The sequence below is a fragment of the Ursus americanus genome, chromosome 8 (assembly GCF_024610735.1).
Source record: "Ursus americanus isolate L20-20 chromosome 8, mUrsAme1.1.p, whole genome shotgun sequence".
Classification (NCBI taxonomy): domain Eukaryota; kingdom Metazoa; phylum Chordata; class Mammalia; order Carnivora; family Ursidae; genus Ursus; species Ursus americanus.
In genome coordinates this window covers 44,886,674-44,907,315 of record NC_142134.1, presented here as the reverse complement: position 1 = coordinate 44,907,315, position 20,642 = coordinate 44,886,674, and the positions used below count along the sequence as shown (strand labels likewise).

Below are 20,642 nucleotides of genomic sequence, written 5' to 3'. Positions count from 1 at the left end.
ATAAAGAACATTTTGAGCAACAAATACTTATAAAACTTAAAGAAAAATAGTAGATATTAGATTATATCATAATTCTAATCATTATAGAACTGTTTGGTTTACACGTTTCATCACTGCCACCAAGATTACCTCTAAGAACTATATACAGTAATTGATTATTCAATTTTGTTAGCCCATGAGTAAGGAAATGCCCTCTCTGGGAATTCTTCATACTTTGTGATAATATATTTTGAATGTATGGAACAAGAACATTTTACAAGGAGTAATCTAGTAATCTACCAAGAAATGATCACTCCTGCCCATTATATGTCAAACTTTACAACTCTGACCACTGATAAGGAAACTATAAAATAAGTTTTTGGATATATCTCAAATTTATTTTAGTATCACAGAAGTTCATCCCATGATCTTGATACTTGGCTCTGGCCATAGCCCAATACTGATTTTAACAACTGGCCATTTGGCATTTTGCCAAAATAGGTATTCGGTGTACAATGTTGCTCACTATGCTGTGTTTTTCTTTAACCAAACTGAAGGTCAACAACAGCAAATAAACCCATCACAGTCACTTTATCTTTTAAAACGAAGGCAGTATGATTCTAGGCTAAAACACAGAAACAAAAGTAAGTACACCGGCATAGAGGGTCATATTTGGGAGGGGCTCAGAAAATATCACCTCATTCTAGTGTTTGGGATACCATATTCTCACCTAGACAGTCCAGAGAAGTCAGCTTCTTCTTCTTCACATCGTTCATCTAGTTCTTTCAAAGCCAAGGTAACATCTTCCTCACAGATGGACTCAGGGTAGCTTTCTGGAGCGAGAGGCTCCGGCATGTCAGTGTCTTCTAAGTCCAGAATCCCCCGGCACACAAGAGAATCCTGCTGTTCCTGAATTATGTATGAACCTTCATCTTCAAAGGCTGTAATAACCTGTTCCTCCTTTAATACTGAACTTGTATCCTGTAAAACAATCACATTATCAAGTTTAAAAACATCAGAAAATTTAAAAAATTTTATTTCAAGTTTTAAAAATAATTCTAGTTAACATACATGGTAAAATTGGCTTCAGGTGTAGAATTTAGTGATTCATCACTCACATATAACACCCAATGCTCATCGCAACAAGTGCCCTCCTTAATCCCCGTCACCCATTTAGCCCCTCCTCCCCCCACCTCCCCTCCATCAACCCTCAGTTTTTTCACCGTAGTCGAGTCTATTATGGTTTGCTTCCCTCTTTTCCCCCTTTCCCTATGTTCCTCTGTTTTGTTTCTTAAATTCCACATATGAATGAAATCATACGGTATTTATCTTTCTCTGACTTATTTCGCTTAGCAATATACATTCTAGCTCCATTCACATACAGCAAATGGCAACACTTCATTCTGTTAGATGGCTGATTAATCGTCCATTGTATATATACCACATCGTCTTTATCCATTCATCACTCAATGGGCATTTGGGCTCTCTCCATAGTTTGGCTATTGCTGATAACGCTGCTATAAACATCGGGGTGCATGTACCCCTGTGAATCTGTATTTTTGTATCCTTTGGGTAAATACCTAGTGGTGTAATTTGCTGGGTCATAGGGTAGTTCTATTTTTAACTTTTGAGGAATCCCCACACTGTTTTCCATACTGTGGCTGCACCAGCTTGCATTCCCACAACAGTGCAAGAGGGTTCCCCTTTCTCCACATCCTCACCAACATCTGTTGTTTCTTGAGTTGTTAGTTTTAGCCATTCTGACAGGTGTGAGGTGGTATCTCATTGTGGTTTTGATTTGTATTTCCCTGAAAATGAGTGATGTCGAGCATCTTTGCATGTGTCTGTTAGCCATCTGTATATCTTCTTTGGAAAAATGTCTGTTCATGTCTTCTGCCCATTTCTTAACTGGATTATTTATTTTTTAGGTGTTGCGTTTGCTAAGTTCTGTCTACGGCCATACCATCCTGAACGCGCCCGATCTCGTCTGATCTCGGAAGCTAAGCAGGGTCGGGCCTGGTTAGTACTTGGATGGGAGTTTGCTAAGTTCTTTACAGATTTTGGATATTAATCCTTTAACAGATTTGTCATTTGCCAATGTCTTCTCCTATTCTGTTGTTAACACTAATTTTAATGTGCATGGATATTAGTTTAATCGGTTTGAAAATAAGCACTAATGGTCTCAGTTTTAGGAGTAAAGATCAGCTCCTTTTCAAAGGTGCTTAATCCTAAGTTACTACTTGGTTGCACAGTAGTTTCTTTTCTTCTTGGGTCAAAGTAGAATTTTTTTCCAAAACATGAAAAGTAAGTGAAACAGCCCCTGACCTTAGACCAGTCTGGGCCTCAGTTTATACGTTTGTAAAATTCATCTATAACATAAAACGAATGAAGGATTTTGACCAGATTCTGAGCTGGGTGCTCTGGGATAAATCAATAACTAGCTACAATTAGTTTACAACCTAATAATAGGGTTAGTCTAATATGCAAATAATCATCCTCTGGAGTACATTAAGCGTAAGGTAAATATTATGAGCAAAATACAAAGGATTACTGGTACTCAAATATGGGAAAGGTCACATCTGCTTGAGGCATGGAGACTGGTCTCTTGGGTTTTGACAAAGATGGTGAGTGATAGTGTCATGGACTGAATGCTTTTATCCCCTCAGAATGCCGATGTTGAAACCCTAGCCCCCAGTGGGGCCTTCGGGCAGTGATGAGGTTCTCAGGAACGGGATAAGCGCCCTTACAAGAAGAGACCAGAGAGCCAGCTAGTTCTTTTTTCTCCCACGCGAGGACACAGCAAGAAGGGCTACCAGGAAGAGAGGCTTCCCCACACAGTGAATCAGCTGGCACCTTGATCTTGGACTCCTTGGCCTCTAGAACTCTAAGAAGTAAATCTCTATTGTTGATAAGCTACCCAGTTTCTGGTATCTTTTAATAGCAGCCCAAGCGGACCAAGACAGCATTTCAGGGAAGAGGATTTAGAAGATGAGAATGGCACAGAAACATGGCAGGAAAACACGAAGGATATTACGGGAACACTGGCCTGGAGTTAGTGAAGGAGGGAAAGAAGCAAATTCTGACTCTGTACAGAACAGCACTTTTTAAATAATATAGGACAATCATTCCTTAATCATTCCAAAAACTTATATTCAATGCACTGTTTGCATCTGAAATTTTTAAAAAAGATTTGGCCATTAAAGCGGTAAGCATTGGTTATTTGGAAAGACAGTTCATGTGGTAGAGCTAGAGGTATTTCCACACCTAGAGATTTCATTAGCATTAGTCTTTCCTTCTACATCAGTTTGAAGATACCATGTTGGAATAACCCACCAGACTTCTTAGTTTAATGTCCTCACTTCTCATTAGTTTATACTTGAAGTATTCGGTTGACATTTGTTACTGAATAATAATTAGAAAATGGATATTTTATCTGTAATTATTAACATATGCTACATGCTGACACTAGGAACATCTAGGTTTCATGAAGAGAGTGGTTTGGGCTAATGGAATGGATTCCACTGTTACGTGTACATTATGAGAATCAAATTTTCTTGAACTTATCTTATTACACAGTGATGTGTTTATGTGCACACCCCCCCCATGACATTCAAAGAGTCATTTCCTGTAAGGAATAATTTCTGCCATCCATAAATAGTTACCTAAACTATTATAAATACTAGAAAAAATTCCTCTGTGAAGGTTTCTCTAGTAAATGCAAATGAAGAATTTAATCCCTTAACAGCTCAGAGAGTAATTTTCTATATTACAGGGAAGAAAGGAGCAAACGGCTCTGAAGTTTCTGTCATGACATGAAATGCTTCAGCCTATTCTGTTTTATCTTCCTGATACTCAAACAATTCTAAGAATGGATTCTTCCTTTAACTCATGAAGTATTTCACCTATTAAAATTAATTCCTCTTCTTAAGAAGTTGCTTTTAAAAACGGAATTATGGTTTTATTTCATTATCTTGGTGTTTTCATGCTTTTTTAAAAAGGGCAATTTGAGGTCATTTGTCACTATTTGGGATGCCAGGGAAAATCAAATTAGACTAAAATACCTAATATTCTCCTGTGGTTAGCCATTCTTTTGGTGATAACTTGAAAGTCAAAAGAACTTTTTTTTTTTTTTAAAGATTTTATCTATTTATTTGACAGAGACAGCCAGCGAGAGAGGGAACACAAGCAGGGGGAGTGGGAGAGGAAGAAGCAGGCTCCCAGCGGAGGAGCCCGATGTGGGGCTCGATCCCAGAATGCTGGGATCACGCCCTGCGCAGAAGGCAGATGCTTAACGACTGAGCCACCCAGGCGCCCCAAAAGAACTATTTTTAAATGAAATACTATGGTTTATGAATATCTCCATCCACATTCACCTGTGTCACAAAGCTTATAGTGAAAATGAAACCCACAACTGGAAAAGGAAATAAACCTAGTAAAGTGAAGTGTTTTTCCTTTAGGAAAAAAAAATACCATCAGGAACTTTATAGTGCCTTGGAAACAAGCCATCAAATACAGTCCTGTTGGATGAATGGCTGTCCTATCTGAAATAACACAGTTTCCAATATGTGTGGAAATATATGTGAATCTCTAATTTATTTCCAATAAATAGGAGTGATTTCTATCAGAAGTTTACTGTGAGTATAGCCATTTTAATAACCAAAAATAGACGACTTCCCATTTGTCAAGTAAACGAAATGAGAACACACAACCATTAACCTTCCTGCTTTTGTTAAGAAGGTATTTCCCCTATCGGTCTGTTTTCCAGTATTTCTAATGAGATCTTTTTTACACGCTATGATCCAAACCCGACACAGTCGACAGATTATTAACTAGGAATTAACACTCACATAACAAGCCTCCCAACAACTGAAAGGACTACGGTCTACTCCAGGTGCACCTCTAAATCAGTCAGTTCTCTCCTGCAAACATCCCTCATTTCGCGCACTCATCCTTCAGGCCCCGTTATCGCTTGCCAATATTCCTCTGGTGTATCTCCCCACCTCAGCCTCCTCCTGCCCACCCTCTGCACCTCCAACAGAGGGACTTCACTACAACACAAGCCAGACCATGCCTTCCCCTGGTGACAGGCGCCTAGACTGCAAGCTCCAGGTGACGAGTACTAGAACCCACTTTCCTTTTTCCACACATACAAAGAGAGTTTAAAGAACAAAATCAGATCATGTCCCTCTTCTGCCTAGAATCCTCTTCTGCTGTGCAGCTCTAGGACCAGCCCCCCAACTCCTCCTTCATCCAGCCCCCCCGTTCACTGTGCTCCAGCCCCACTGGCCGGCCTGCTCTCCAGCTCCACCGGGGCCTTTGTGACTGCCGCCTCCCCAGTCTGGGACACCCTCCCTCCACATCTTCTTGTCACTCAGGTTTCACCTCAAATGCCACCCTAACTTTCTTCCTCACCAATTCGACATTACTGCTAGATTTTCTTAGTGTGACTAAGAGGATGATCGCTTCTGATATATTATTTATATTTTATTTGTCTTACCTGTTCATTTCTTTTACTACAGTTAAGCTCCATAAAACCCGGAGCCTTTGTTCCACAAAGTACCGTATGCCCAGTGCCCAGAATAGCGACCAGCAGGCAGTAGGGGCCCAGTAAATACTGGTTAAATCACTGATTACTTGCACGCCCTGTATTCCCATCTAGGTATCTGGTACGGGGCTTGTCATGGAACTGGCATCTCTTGAAACAATGAAAATTCATGACTTTTGACCATCCTGAGATCAAGTCTAAGTCTTCGGTGTGGCATGTAGGACCCTTCTTGTCTTAGACCCTATCCATCTCTACTTTTCCTCCTCCTCCTCCCATTTCATTCTCTAGAAATACTTCATTTCCTGCTGTTACCTGAATGTACCATGTTATTTCACGTTGCCATGTCTTTCCACATGCTGTCCTTCTCCCCGCAATGTCCCAGTTGCCACGAAGCCTGTCCTTTACCACCACAACCTCAACGTACAGTTGATCAGTCTCTCCTGAGTTTTCACAAAGCCCCGGACATGGCTGTTATGAAGCTTCTCACATGGAAATGTAATGCCTTTTTTTTTTTTTTTTTACCTTCTCTGTCTTCCTTAATAGACAATACACTCCCTGAGAGTCGGGATCACCATGCCTTATTCATCTTTCAAGCACCTAACTCAATGCCTGGCACGTAGGAAAATCTCAATATTTGTTGAATTATCTAAACTTAAGCCATACTAGCCATACATTTAAGAAAATGCCAAAATGCCTTCATCTCAAACTCTGGTTACTGTTAAAAATGTAAAAAATACACTGTCAACTTCATAAGAACATGAGAATTCAACTAACTAAAATAATGAGATCTAGTAACATTCACTTGGTTAACCGTGAAAAAAATATTTTCCTAATACTTACCAAAGCATTAAAGCACATATGACAGAACTATAGCAATTATAGTTTAAAAAAAAAAAAGTATAATAATCTTAAGGAAAAAAAAACATCAAGAAAACTAATACTTACTTATTTTTGGTCAGTCATTAGCTTGGAATCTGGCTTACTTCTCACAGGCCTTTCCAAAAGTCATAATACTAGTAGTTCCAACGTCTTTTTAAAAGGTTTCATGTAACCAACTGCTAACACAGCTGGCCTGAGGTTTTAATCCCAATCATAGCACCAATCACATTAACCCAAACACAAAGCAAAAAGAGAAGGAAAAACAAAAGCAGTCCTTCAAAGAAGAGACAGCGCCAGAGAAGATGCTCGCCATCCCCAGAGAAGCGTCTGTACATCGACCGAAATCACACTCTGCAACACAAAATGCTCATTCGAAACACTCAAGACTATTTTTAACCTGTAGGTCATTTCCTTAATCCAGCAACTTTTTTTTTTAATAAGCAGATTTGACAATTTCATTTAAAACAACACAACAGGTTAAAAATACTGGCAACAAATCAAATAATTAATGTATCAGATGAAAACTCTTCCGGAAGAAAAGCGAGGGATGTAACGGAGAGCTAAAAAGAGCCCAGATTGGCCATGCACCAGCCCGCGTTTCTCCCCACCTCAGGCAGCTGGCTGCTAGCATTGTCTAGAGAAGCCTCCAAACTTGGGGTCTCATCTCTGATTTGAAGCACTTCTTCTGTTGAGACGCTGCCCATGGAATCTTGAGACTGAAGAAGTAGATCGGGATGGTCCGGCATCGTTTCGTCCGCAGGGCCATCACTATTCAACTAAGAGGAGAAAGAGTAAAGTACGGAATTCATTCATGAGTCAGTGATGGTCACAAAGGCCACAAGAAACAGATTCTATGTCATCAGATATTCTGGGAGCTTCGTTAGAGTTTCTTTGACTTCCTAAAACGACCTTTGCCCCCCATTCTGTCCACCACGGAGTCGGCGCTGTTGATACAAGCAGCTACCCCAGCTCGACAGCATCCGTCCATACAGGTTCAATTTCACCGAACAAAAACTACCAACGTGGAGGAGCGCCACGTAACTGTGTTCATCCTGAACGGAGACTCATATTTTTAGCCATATATTTTATTTTTTAAATTAACATATACTGTATTATTAGTTTCAGAGGTGGCCTCGCCATCACTGGGAGTCTAGGAGGAAACAGCCTGAGCTGCTAAGGGGTGCGCAGCGGCCACGTAAACGGAACACTCCGTTAGCAATGCAATTTTTCATTTTCATTTCAGTGCGTGCGTTTTACCCAAAGTGAAATGAGAAAATCGGAAAAATCAAGAAACAGTAATTACTAAGTTGGAAGTTAAGAGGAAAGCGAGACCAACTGTCGCTGTCTAGGAAGGTAACTGTTTACCATCTGCGTGCGTGAGAGTATCTGGCTTGCTGTGAGCGCGGCTTCTTCTTCTGAAGACTCGTCCGTATCCTCCTGGTTGGTCAGGTTCAGGCTGGGGGTGCTGCTGGAGCACTGGTACTCCTGGAGGGAGGGAGTGTCCCCTTTGTCAATACTGTCCAGTGAGCGCCTGCGGACTCCCCAGTTGAAATTGTCCATACTTTCACCCTGGAAAAGTAAGACATGATTTCTAAGCCCTCAGATACATGTGTATATGGTAAACATAATATACCAGGAAAACATATACCAAGATGAACAATACTTAATGCATCATCATAAGCAGAGTTTCAATCAGCCCTTCAATTTCTTGAAACTTTTAAAACATCATTAAATATTTATACTTAAAGAGATCAAAAGAGTTGGTTGATCCTGTTTTAACTGAATAGTTTTCTTAACTTTCTATCTTGTATGACTGGGGACCAACTAAACCTACTATCTAGGCCATTTCTATTGTAACGCACAAACACAAATGAGACCACGAAGAAGACAAATACATCACAAATGACAACACATTGAACAGTCCACAACACCAGGCTGCAACTTACCTGCAGTTCCTGGTTAGCAAAAAGGAAAACACACAGAATTAGAAAGAACGAAGACAAACATTTAAATATACACTACACTTTGGGGGAAAACTCTGTGATTTCTCAAACCCAAAGACTGATTCAAGCTCTGGATTAAGCTCTGATTAGGAAGCCAACATGTGATTCAAATTACTGTTTTATGCAAGATGTATTATGAAGAAGTCGGAGACAGACACTTAAAACAACATTTCTAAGATACACTTTGGCAACACGAACTTTAAGAAAATCTTCAAAATTTACATGGATTTAGTACTTGATACGATGTAAAACTGACTTAAAATACCCACATTCAGTTGACAACATACAGGGTCACAATTATTTTAGCCTGCAGGATGGTTCTGGCTAAACCCATTTTTGCTATAAAACAGTGTAAAGTCGAGATCAAAGCTATCAAAACATAACCTTTGACAACTTCAAAAGGTCAAGAGGAAATAGGGTAGATTTCAATTTCATGCCACTTAGGATTTATGTAAGTTATGTTTCTGTTACTCTAAACTGACCCTCCTTTTGCAAGGATATAATTCTTATATTCTCTCTTAAGCCCTGATATGACAAATTACAATGAGCTGGCCTGCAAAACAGGATTTGTGTTCCTTTACTCAAGAGGGACTGTCCAGAGTAGAGGTTTTCAATTTTTTTTTTTTAATAAAGCAAAGGAATACTTATTTCAAATGAGATTTAAAATGGAAGTCAGCTGTGCAAAACTGATGAACAAAACCCAAGCTGTTTTGGTTGAAAAAAGGTTGCCAGGAGTTCTGCCCATTTGGTCCTGAGATCTCTCCCTGTTTCTTAGGCTATTAGAAGCCCTGCAGGTCAAAGTCTGAAAAGCTATCTTCCTACAAGAGATTTCAGAGCACAGAGTAATGGCAACCCCCTACTGGGGTTGTTGTCTGAATGAATGAATGAATATTCATGGAGAACTTTCAAGGTTGGGGGCTATTTTAGAAGTTTAATTAACTGTTCCATTTGTTTTGTTGCAAAGTGTTTCCTATGACCACGTTTTAAGCAAGACTATATTAGGGTTTTTTTTTTTTAATTAAGATTTTATTTATTTGTCAGACAGCGAGCGTGCACAAGCAGGGGGAGTGGCAGGCAGAGGGAGAAACAGGCTCCCTGCTGAGTAGGGAGCCTGACACGGGACTCGATCCCACAACCCTGGGATCATGACATAAGCCGAAGGCAGACTCTTAACCGACTGAGCTACCCAGGCGTCCAAAGATTATATTTAAGTTTAAAAAAAAACTCTATTATTTGATTTGCCTGATTATGAGGTGTAAATTAACACCACCCTCCCCAAATCACTGACTTGAATTAAAGAAAAACCTACATTAAGCATCTTTAATTTGACTAAGGTTCTATTCAAAAGCCATATTTATTGGGGTGCCTGGGTGGCGCAGTTGGTTAAGGATCAGGCTCTTGACTTCGGCTCAGGCCATGGCCTTAGGACTATAAGATCAAGCCTGCGTTGGGCTCCGTGCTGGGTGTGGAGCTTGCTTAGGATTCTCTCTCTCCTTTCCCCCGGCCACTCTCCCTCTCAAAAAAAAAAAAAAAAAAAAAAAGTCATATGTATTACTACTGACATGTTAGGGTATGGGATAAACTTGAAAGCATTTATAGAGTTCTTTAAAAGCAAACAAAATAAATAACCTTAGCATTACAAACGTGTCAAGAGCCTGTTTGCCTTTAGAAATTTTAAACTCAAAGGAGAAAAGCCAGTAACTACAAAAGAACTGAGAAGTTTCTCATGCCCTTCACGCAGGACAGCAGGCCTCCGGAATCCACCACACTTTCCTGCCTGATTATTCAAGCCAGTCCTATTTCCTACAACATGTTTTTCAAATTGGGGATTTTAGAGGGTGATGACCTGCCATTGTGGAAAAAAAACTAAAGAGGATAGGAAATATCAGTGTGCATAATAGAATGAGGCAGCGTATTCTTTTTTTTTTAAGTAAGCTCTATGCCCAGTGTGGGGCCCAAACTCATGACCCCAAGGTCGAGCTGCACACTCCACTGACTGAGTCAGCCAGGTGCCCAAGGCTGAATTTCTTGAAACTTTAAAATTTTTTAAAGATTTATTTATTTTATTTGAGAGAGAGAAAGAGAGAGAGTGCACGCTCGAGCAGGAGGAAGGGTGGAGGGAGAGAATCTGCAAGCAGACTCCCCACTGAGTGTGGAGCCTCAAAGGGAGCTCCATCCCAGGACCCATCAGATCATGACCTGAGCCAAAACCAAGAGTCGGAGGCTTAACTGACTGAGCCACCCCAGCGCCCCGAAACTTTAATTTTAAAGGTATGTGTATTTAGATACTTTAACTATGGATTACAGTTAAAAAAAAAAAAAGTTCAAAAGCCGCCGCCCTACGAGGTGCTGAATAATACCTGTTTGGGGCTCCCGTGAACCTGGGTCTTTGGAAATATGGCAATGGTGAGCCACTCCACGGGAGCCTGTACAGCCTCCAAGCTAGTGCAAAGGCATCTGGTTTGACCCCGAGCCACCATGTGCATATCCTCCTCCACGCAGGGGAGGCTGAAGCACAGAGGAGGACCTCCCTAAACTGGTCTCCTCTCAGCAGCTAAAGGTGTGACATGGCACAGGCCACTGCGTTTCATTCCCCCTCACCTGTTAGAGCCAAAGGAAACATCCCTTCAAGAGGGTTAAGGAATGCATACAAGTTATATGAGTGACTATAAATTCTTTGGAGAAAGATATCTCAACTGACATGTATGGATACTAGACGACAAGGCATTCTGGGCTTCTTGAAATTTTAGAATGCACATTTTTTTAAACCTATGTGACATAAACGTTTCAGGTTTCGGAGTTGCAAGTTTAGGGGACTGAGCTACAGGAATAGGTCCCTAACTAGCTTAACACGATTGGGGCAATCCTATTCTCTTTGCCACAGCGATCGTTTCAGAAATTGGCAAATGTCCCAGCGTGGACCAATAATAGGACGGGAAGTGTGCTAAAACCGTTCAGGAGAGCAACTTCTTCACTTGGCTTCTTCAGTACAAGGGCATCTCTGAAGTGACCCTCACTTGCTTTGGACACTGCCACATGTGGACATAACCGTCTGGCAGAGACTCGCAGAGAATAATCAGAGACCTCACTGAGCCGCGTGCAAATATGCTCTAACTCTGGACTGTCTCAGTTCTGTAAGCTAATAAATCCACCTTCTGAGTCAGATTTTCCATTTCGAAATCACCTGACCTGACACACAACTATCAATTTAATCGCAACTGAATCAATTTAGAGGAGAAAGCCCTCTGGTGCTAAATAAAATGAGTCATTTAAAAATGGGAGCTGCAACATCATGAAGGAAATGGTGAGGCTGTCACAGGTAGAGAGCTGAAGGCTTCGTAATCATGGAAGCCCATTTAATTTGACTCAATTTAGTGTAAGAGTTTGTACTTACACTTTAAAATGGTGTTTGATAAATTTTAATTTTTTTTTTTAACCATTTTGCTGCATATTAACTTGTTTGGCTCATACAAAACATTTCTGTCTAAGCATGCCCTAAATTAAAGACCTACTTTGGAAGAAACCCATTTTTCACTTTTTATTTTCTGGAGAAAAATTAAGGATTAGGTTTCCTCTTTCCTCTTTTGTTTTAGACTACTTCTGCTGCTAATTGTACTAGTTATGTTTGTTTCAATTTAGATTTTTACTTTCTAATATTATGTATGTACGTATATATGTATTCAAGTTTTTATTTAAATTCTAGTTAGTTAACATATGGTGTAATATTAGTTTCAGGAGTAGAATTTAGTGAGTCATCACTTCCATACCATACCCAGTGCTCATCACAAGTGCCCTCCTTAATACCCATCACCTGTTTAACTGGATTTTTACCTTCTTGACCTTTCATTGACCTTAACAAGTAAAGATCCTATGGTCAAATCCTTAATTCTCATACACTTGCAACTGTAAACTATAAATATGATAACAGAGAGCCCACATCCTTACCTCTGCATCTTCCAATTCAACATCTAAAAAGTCAAAATCCTTAAAAACGCCAAACTGTTGTTCACTGCTGTTATCTTCCACGGCTACCTCTTCCTCCTGAATTATGTCTTCTGTTGCAGAAATTAGACTGGTCTGTTGGTCACCGACTTCCAAATCCTCATTAGAAGAAAATACAACCTGACACCCGGCCAAAAAAAAAAAAAAAAAGCCACCATCAGCTTTGTCACTGCGTCTGAGGCATTGGTGCCCGAGAAGCCACCAAAGGCCCCCTCAATGAATTCAGAGCTTTAATCTGGTTTTCATGCTAACGTCTACCTGGCTGAATACTTAATTCCCATAACTGCCAGGTGCCAGAGACAAGTAATATCTTTTTCATTCTCTGTTAATGCTGTAAAGTAAAGCAAGTTAGAAAAGGCAAGCAAGGAGACAGAGTAATTTCCATTTCTTCATGGAACAATAGGATTTTTACACATGCCGTCATGATTACTCACTGATGGATTCTTTGGAAGGCCAGATTCTGGACCACAGAGGGAAAGCACATTCATTAGCTTTTCTCTTGTTCTTCGCTAAGGAAAACAAAATTCAAATGTTAGGATTGCCGATACATAAGACAAAGTCTCAAGCTGTCATATATACAACAAAATTGACTCTTCTATAAATATTCACTTTTGGTGTTTTTTTTTTTATGTACCTGTGATAACTGTGGCCTTTTCCAACTAACAGGAACCAAGGCATTAGAATTAGAACCAGAAGAAGTGGAGGAAGTACTCCTAGTCACGGCAATAACTTTCGGTTTCCCATTTCTCCCAGTGGCGCTATGCTGATCACCATATTTATTTCCAATAATTGGTGTCTGCATAGAAACAAAAATGACAGTGTCTGACTCAGATATTTCAGCATGAAAGGATTAGTAGTGTATCTATGAGGACATTTTCTTTTTATAAACAACCAAAAACAGTAAAAGGTGAAAGATTACTTAGCATGAAGTAGAGGTTACAAAAATCAAAGGTAATGTCTTTTTTTAATTTTTAATTTTTTAAAGTTTATTTATTTAAGTCATCTCTACACCCAACGTGGGGCTCAAAAATCATGGCCCCGAGACAAAGAGCTGCATGCTTCTCTGACTGATCCAGCCAGGCACCACCTATGATGTCTTTTTAAAAATTTTTATTTTATAAAATATTGGATTTATTTACTTAGAACAAGTGAGAGACAGTGAGCATGAGCAGGGGGAGGGGCAAAGAGAGAGGGAGAAGCAGACTCTCGGCTGAGCAGGGAGCCCGACACAGGGCTCCATCCCAGGACCCAGGGATCACGACTGAGCCAAAAGCAGATGCTTAACCAGCTGAGCCACCCAGGTGCCCCTTGATGTCTTTTTTTTTTTTTTTTTTTAAATCAGGAGACTTCATTTTATTGAAAATGACTCTCTGAGAAGATTATCTGAGAACTTATTCCTATTTTAAATAGAGATCTGCTTTCTTTAAAAATCACCACCTCCACATCTCCCCCATGATTATAGAATATATCCTCTTTGAAAGCTCAGAAAATATCAAAATGATTTTTAAAAAATCACCTGTAATCTTATCACTCAGATTTAACATCTATTAACATTTTGGTGTTTTTTCCATGCGTATTGTTATATGTGCTTCAATAATGTGCTTTTGCAAATATTCAAGCTAAGCAACAACTCCAAAGAGGAAGATATCTATGTAGCTTTTTACTACAAACCGGGTGTATAACATTTCCAAATTTACATCAGTAAAAATTCTATGATTATCGAAAACTCATTTATATTCATTCTGGCTTTGTGAAGTGTCTTGAATTTACATTTGAAAATAACACTTAAGGTCATTTGCATGTCATACAAGTCCCTTTATGACGTGGTTCCTGCTTATCTCCCTGACATCAACAACTTCCGCCTGAACTTCAACTTCACGCTCCAGCAAAAGTGAACTTGCTATTGTGTTCCAAACACAGTACGTTCTTATGGACCCGTAGTCTGGCACGTGCTGCCCTCTTTGCATGGAATATTCACCAGCCAACCAAACCCGTGATCATCTTGTAATGGGGACTCCAGACTTCCAAGGAGGCCTTCCCTGATACCACACACCTGGGTAATTCTACGTGGACATTTGCCAGGTGTTGGTGTTCTGTTTATGTGGCTGTCTTCCCTATTACATGTGAGCCCCTGGAGCCTGTGTGATTCATCTCTGCTCCTTCACTCTATCTCCACTGCCTACACATAGCAGGTACTTAGGAATTCTGGATGAGACGAATTGAAATTAAGCATATCAAGTGTTTTGAGAATTCTTCCCACCGCTTTAGACATGATAATTAGGAACAGGAAAGCCCGGTTTCTCCATCATATCCTATGCTATGTACTCCGTGACAGAATTCTGGTATTAACTAAAAATTAGCAATAAACATAGTTTCATTCTATCTAAAAAACATAACCCATAAAGCTCGGGATAAATTCTGATACCAAGGCTAAGCAGCAAAAAAGTTTTTTAATCTATGTGACCTTGATCGATACACAAGTGATCAGATCTTCCATATTTATGGTTCTCAACTTCCTTACACTACTTGTTCAGTAACTGCCTTCTTGAAAAATTCCTTCTTTGGCTTCTAAAAGATGATTTTAATGGCACCAAGGCCAATAAGAATGGGTTCAGGTGCCGGAAAAAAAAAATTGCAGGTTCCCAACAAGGGTCAAAAATTTTTATGTGAGATTTGTGTTAAATATGTGACATAATAAAGGGCCAAGTTCCCTTCTGCACTGGGGCCCTGCGTCTCTCTTTAAAGTACTGGGCTTCTCAAGTCTTAGTTTATTTTGGTTTTATTTTTCCTTTCACAATTTTAACTGTCCATTTATAAAACACTAAAGACCTCACATTGTTACTTCCACCCACGTTTTCCTCTAAAACTTCAGATCTTAAACTCTAATTGCCTCCTAGGCCGCTCCACTGGTATGAGTCTTAGTGTCAGAGTGAGTACACCCGGACTGACCTCGTCGCCCTCCCCTTCCTGCTAGGACCTGTTCTCCTTGCCTTCTCATTCTCTCCGAAAGGTACCAACATTCATCTAGCTCTCAAAGCAACACTCCTTGATGCCTCTTTCTCACTTAGTACCTCCTCTCCTTCCCAAGAAATCCTATGACTTCCTTGGGTCCTTCATTTCCTCTGCAATTGCTGAAAGACAGTCCAACATTATCTTTCAATTATTCTAACAGATTCCTTATTGACTTCCCTCTCCTCCACTCTGGTCTATTTTTCCATCCTGTTGCCAGAAGAAACTTCCCAAAATGCAAATCCTACTATTTTCTCTCCAGTTAAAAATTCTTTAAGAGCTTCTACTGCTTCAAGACAAAACCATCTTGTTACGATGCATCCAAGATCCTTTTGATCTTGCCCCTTCCTGTGTCTTCAGCTTCCTCTCCTCTCCTACTCTATTCCTCCATTCTCGACAGCCTGTGCTCAAGGCATATTAGAAATTGGAAATTTCCAGAACACCATGCTTTCTCATACTTACAAGGCTTCATTCATACATGCTGTTTTTTCTTGCATTAATCTTCCCTCCCCAAACCTCATACATGCCTGTCTAGGGCTACTTTATCTTTCGACACTCAGATCAGGATAGATGTACATGCCGTGTCTTCCTATAGCACTTCTAACTGACTTCCAACCAAAGCACTTATCACAAGGTTTATGTACCCATTTCCCCAAGAGTCTGTAAGCTTCCCCTAAGGATAGGGCTCTTCCCCACCCCCACCCCATTTTCACAGCATCTAGCACATTCCCTACTGAGTATGAGCTTAATCAACACTTGCTGAATGAGAGAATGAATAAACGAACAAATGAAAATTTCTCACAGAGCACCTTACCTCAGATATATCAAAATGAAAATCTAAGGTCTTCCCGGGCAACTCCTTAGAGACATTATTAAAAATCTTGGTGAAGGATATTTCAGGAGAACCTAGATCTCCGACATAGGTCTTGGGTATGTCATTGGGTACAACAAGACTTGCAGAGCGAGACACCACCAGTTTTAATATGTTAAGGGCTTCCTTCCAATAAGGACTCTGGTTTAAAAAAATAACAGACATATAAAAGTTACAAACATATCTTTAGTTAAGAACAAAAATTTAGTGTACACTGTGAACAATGAAAATATTGTTTCTACAAAAACTTTTGTAAATCATTCAGTTTTACTTTAAGGTCCTTAACAGAGGGTCTGAGTTACGACAGCTAAGAAAATTATTTTTCTACTGTCAGATTTATGAGACATCATATAAACAATAGTGCTACCAGCTCAGAATGCCTTGCATTTCTCCCAATAAGTGCTTTGTAAATATTCATTTAGAAAGTCTAATATAGTAATCTCGTCGTGGTGGTAAACAAAGGGGTTGTATACATGTGAACTTTCTAGAGGAATGAAGTTATGGCTTTAAGACTCCAAACTTCGAATATTTTAAGCCTTGGAGACAATTTTTAATGCATATTTTCCTTTTCAGACATAAAGATATTTTTAAAAACTAAAAAAATTTAGATTTTTCTTGATGACCCAAGCCCAAATCTGAATGGTAGGATTGGTATGACTCCTAATTTTGATTAACCATACAACTAAAGTGATGTTCTCTGTGGTTACTGAGTTGTAGAGGGGGAGTTATTTCCCCTACATATGTGGCTATGTCGCCCTCTGATTGGCCCATGGCGGTCATTTGAGTTATTGAGGTCTTTCAGTTATTTTTCTGCTTTTAGTTTTGTGTATTTCTACCAACATAATTTAAAAATGATTTACATGACCATGACAGATACTTACAGAGAAGTAGAAAAATCAACTTCTCTCTCTCTTTTTTTTTCAGAGAGAATGTGTGTGTGCAAGTGGTTGGGGTGGGGGCAGAGGGAGAGAGAGAATCTCAAGCAGGCTCCACACCCAGGATGGAGCCCCACACAGAGCTTGCTCTCAGAGTCAGACCCTTAACCAACTGAGTCACCCAGGTGCCCAAAGAAGAATCAATTTCTAATAAAGAATTTACAATATATTTTTTTAAGCATCTATTGAAAAGCACACACTTCAACAACTGCTTTGTTTTTTTCTGACTTATGGTAACAAAATCCCATCCCAACCTTGTGTTCCACGTACTGTGTCACAGCTGACCATTCTGAGGGGGGAAAATGCCACTAAAACAACGACAAAGAGCAAGTGAAAAATCTTTGGCAGAACTGAGTTATCCAATTTATTTAATAACATCTTGATAAGAGGACACCTAAAGCACAAAATATTTAATAATTATAAAAATGGCCACGTAGATATTGTGACATCTTGCACACATACATCATAGAAAAAAAAGTAGTTTATATTTAACAAAGTTTTGACATTTTTTTTCTGACAGAAATAATCAGAAGCTCTGGACGTTGTAAAAAGTTAAAACTTCTCCAGGGATGTTTCTGTAAACTGTATTGGTAGTTGTAGTTGTGCTTGAAATATAAAAGATTATCAATTCTGTGAAATGTTTAATGTTTGAATAAAGCAGAACTCACTGTGATGACCCATCAGCTAAATATAACTTCAGTTCATACAGTATTTAAGAAATTTGGGTCAGGCGCCTGGGTGGCTCAGTCGGTTGGGCATCTCCCTTCAGCTCGGGTCATAATCCTGGAGTCCTGGGATCAAGTCCTGCATCAGGCTCCCTGCTCAGTGGGGAGTCTGCTTCTCCCCCTGCCTTCCCCCATCTCATGTGTGCACACTCTCTCTCCCCCCTCTCTCATTCTCTCTCAAATAAATAAATAAAATCTTAAAATATTTTGGGTCAATATTTTGCAATTAGGAGATTTTAGAGAAAAACCCAAATTTCTAGCTTCTCTTCAAAAGTTGTAAGTTCTTGCCACACTGATCTGTCCTCCAACATGGCCACTTGGGAAACCTAAGTTGTGCTGTTCCTTTTAGATGGGGAATGTGCCATTCACTTAGTCAGAAATCTATGCCCTTTTATGATCACTTGCTTGCCCAGTGGACAAGTGAGCTTGTGGTTCTGAATATAAAAAAATGCATCTAAATTTTATAAATTAGTAGTTCAATGCGGTACGTGTCTCTGTGGGAGATCCAGCAAATATTTAATGAGTTAACTTCCTTAAACCTTAAGAAGAAAAGAGAAATGTGCTCTAGAAGAAAATGTATAATTGTTATTTGGTGAAGCCTTAGTCATTGAGAGAGAAGACAGAGAAGATAAACGGGGTCACCAAAGAATCTTACATTTTTTGAACATTTGCACTCACCGACTTTCAAGGGAATATAAAAAGAATCTGGATTACCTAACAGAATAATGGAAACCAACACAGTTTTATTACTTTCAGATATGAGCCAAGACACAGACTCATTGCTAGCCAAGTATTTCCATTTGTAGGTTTTGCTTTAGTGAATGCAAATATAACTGGAGTAGAAACAAAATATTAATCTGTTAAGGCTCTCAAAGAGTTTGTTCTCCGTGATAAGTTGTATCCACAATAGTGATCTGTTTGCTCAGCAAGGCCTTTCTTAACAGATAATTCAAAGGTGAAATTCAGCACAGACCAGATTAACTTGTCATCATTTACATAAAACCAAGTTTGATTTTCTACTTTCTAAATATCTGGGCTCCTTTTATCAGACACAGAAGGCAAGTCTAAAACACAGACTCTACAAAGAGCTCTCTGTTTCTAAAAGTGATGTTTGTTCATTATGTAGAATCTGGTTAGTAGCACAGAGGTGAAGACAGCTGCCATCTATGTACGTTCTTTCCAGTCATTACTGAAATGTATATTCACAGATGTAATGATTAATCTAAATTAGGAGTCATGCCAATCCTACTATTCAGATTTTGCTTTTTGTCACTTACATTAAGAAGATTTTTTCCATGTTGTAAATATTCCTGAAAACATGACTTACGGACTAACTTCTTCCCTATCTTGGACCTTCCAAGTATTTATGATTATAAATTATTTCGCAATGAATAAATCATACATAAATTTTGTGGTCACTCACCTGTACATATTTGCCAATAATCTTTATGATCTCCAGATTAAATTGCTTGACTGGGGCAGCAGAGAGGTCAATGTGACTCAAAAGACTATAGATGATCTGTAGTAATGACTGCTGCATGCTGGACAGTCCTTTCTCTAACAGCTAAAATAATATTAAAAAGTATACTTTCATCAGGTTAAGGAAAATTCAATATTTATACTTATGATGTTGAAAAACATAATAGATTTAATCTATGATTTTATGGTTAGATAATTAGAAATTCAGAGACTAATAAATAATAAAGGTAAAAGATAATGTCTATTACTGTTACTCGTCCTTGGTTCAGAAAGGATCAATAATTACTTTTCATTTTAATCTTAGCTTTTTTCTTTCATTTCCTTAACTAATTTAAATTGACCACCATTTATTCTAGGTTAAGGAAAAAACCACTCTACCACCATCACCAAAGAATAACTATCCCCAAACCATTCATACCAGGTACCTACTAGCTACGTGATCTTGGACAAGTTTCTTAACCTCTGAGCCATGATTTTTTAAAAATAATAAAGTAATCATGAGGCGCCTGGGTGGCTCAGTCAGTTAAGCGTCTGCCTTCGCCTCAGGTCATGATCTCAGGCTCCTGGGATCGAGTCCCATATTGGGCTCCCTGCTCAGTGGAGGAGTCTGCTTCTCCCTCTGCCTCTGCCCCTCACCCCCACTCATGCTCTCTCTCCAATAAATAAAATCTTAAAAAGAAAAAAGTAATCATACTATCTAAACTTCATATTGTTTGCAGGACAATTAAGTTAAATATATGTAGTTCTAAACATACGTAACTGGTTTTAGTATGCTGTTAGTAATAACTTCAGAATTAACAATAATAATAAAACAAGGGTAACTTATAGTACCAAGGGTAACATTTGGGGCAAACCATTCTCTCAACAGAGTGAAAAACAGTCACCATATGTGGTACACCCAGGCTGTCCTGTGCCAGTTCCAGACTGTGTGACCCCAGGATGAGGGAACCAGTGCTACCTTAGCGGGGAGCTGGGCGGTGGCACCAGCGTGAAGCTGGTCTAAGGAACTTGACTTCAAAGCCAGTTAAGGAATAGGCTCAAGAAGTTAGCCTTGGTTTTATGTTGGCTCTTGTCCCAAAGGTTTAGGTGTAAGATAAACCTGGAGACTTGCATTTATTCAGGTGAAGAAGCTGCTACGCAGATAGTTCCCAGTGTCAGCTCTATTTTTTTAAAGATTTTTAAATTTTTTATAAGTACTCTCTGCACCCAACGTAG

General features: G+C 39.3%; 1 protein-coding gene across 12 annotated transcripts in view; it reads right to left on the bottom strand.

Moving 5' to 3' along the window:
* Nucleotides 1-20,642, bottom strand: part of FRYL (FRY like transcription coactivator) — a 249,123-nt gene that overhangs the window by 18,571 nt on the left and 209,910 nt on the right. For all 12 annotated transcript variants that reach the window (XM_087864148.1, XM_087864149.1, XM_087864146.1 and 9 more), the window contains 8 exons: nucleotides 19,372-19,512; nucleotides 16,232-16,429; nucleotides 13,043-13,204; nucleotides 12,843-12,917; nucleotides 12,352-12,528; nucleotides 7,769-7,972; nucleotides 7,012-7,179; nucleotides 710-960 (listed from right to left, as the gene is read on the bottom strand). In XM_087864148.1, the coding sequence (XP_087720274.1) occupies nucleotides 710-960; nucleotides 7,012-7,179; nucleotides 7,769-7,972; nucleotides 12,352-12,528; nucleotides 12,843-12,917; nucleotides 13,043-13,204; nucleotides 16,232-16,429; nucleotides 19,372-19,512 (1,376 nt within the window). The remainder of the gene's footprint in view (nucleotides 1-709; nucleotides 961-7,011; nucleotides 7,180-7,768; nucleotides 7,973-12,351; nucleotides 12,529-12,842; nucleotides 12,918-13,042; nucleotides 13,205-16,231; nucleotides 16,430-19,371; nucleotides 19,513-20,642) is intronic.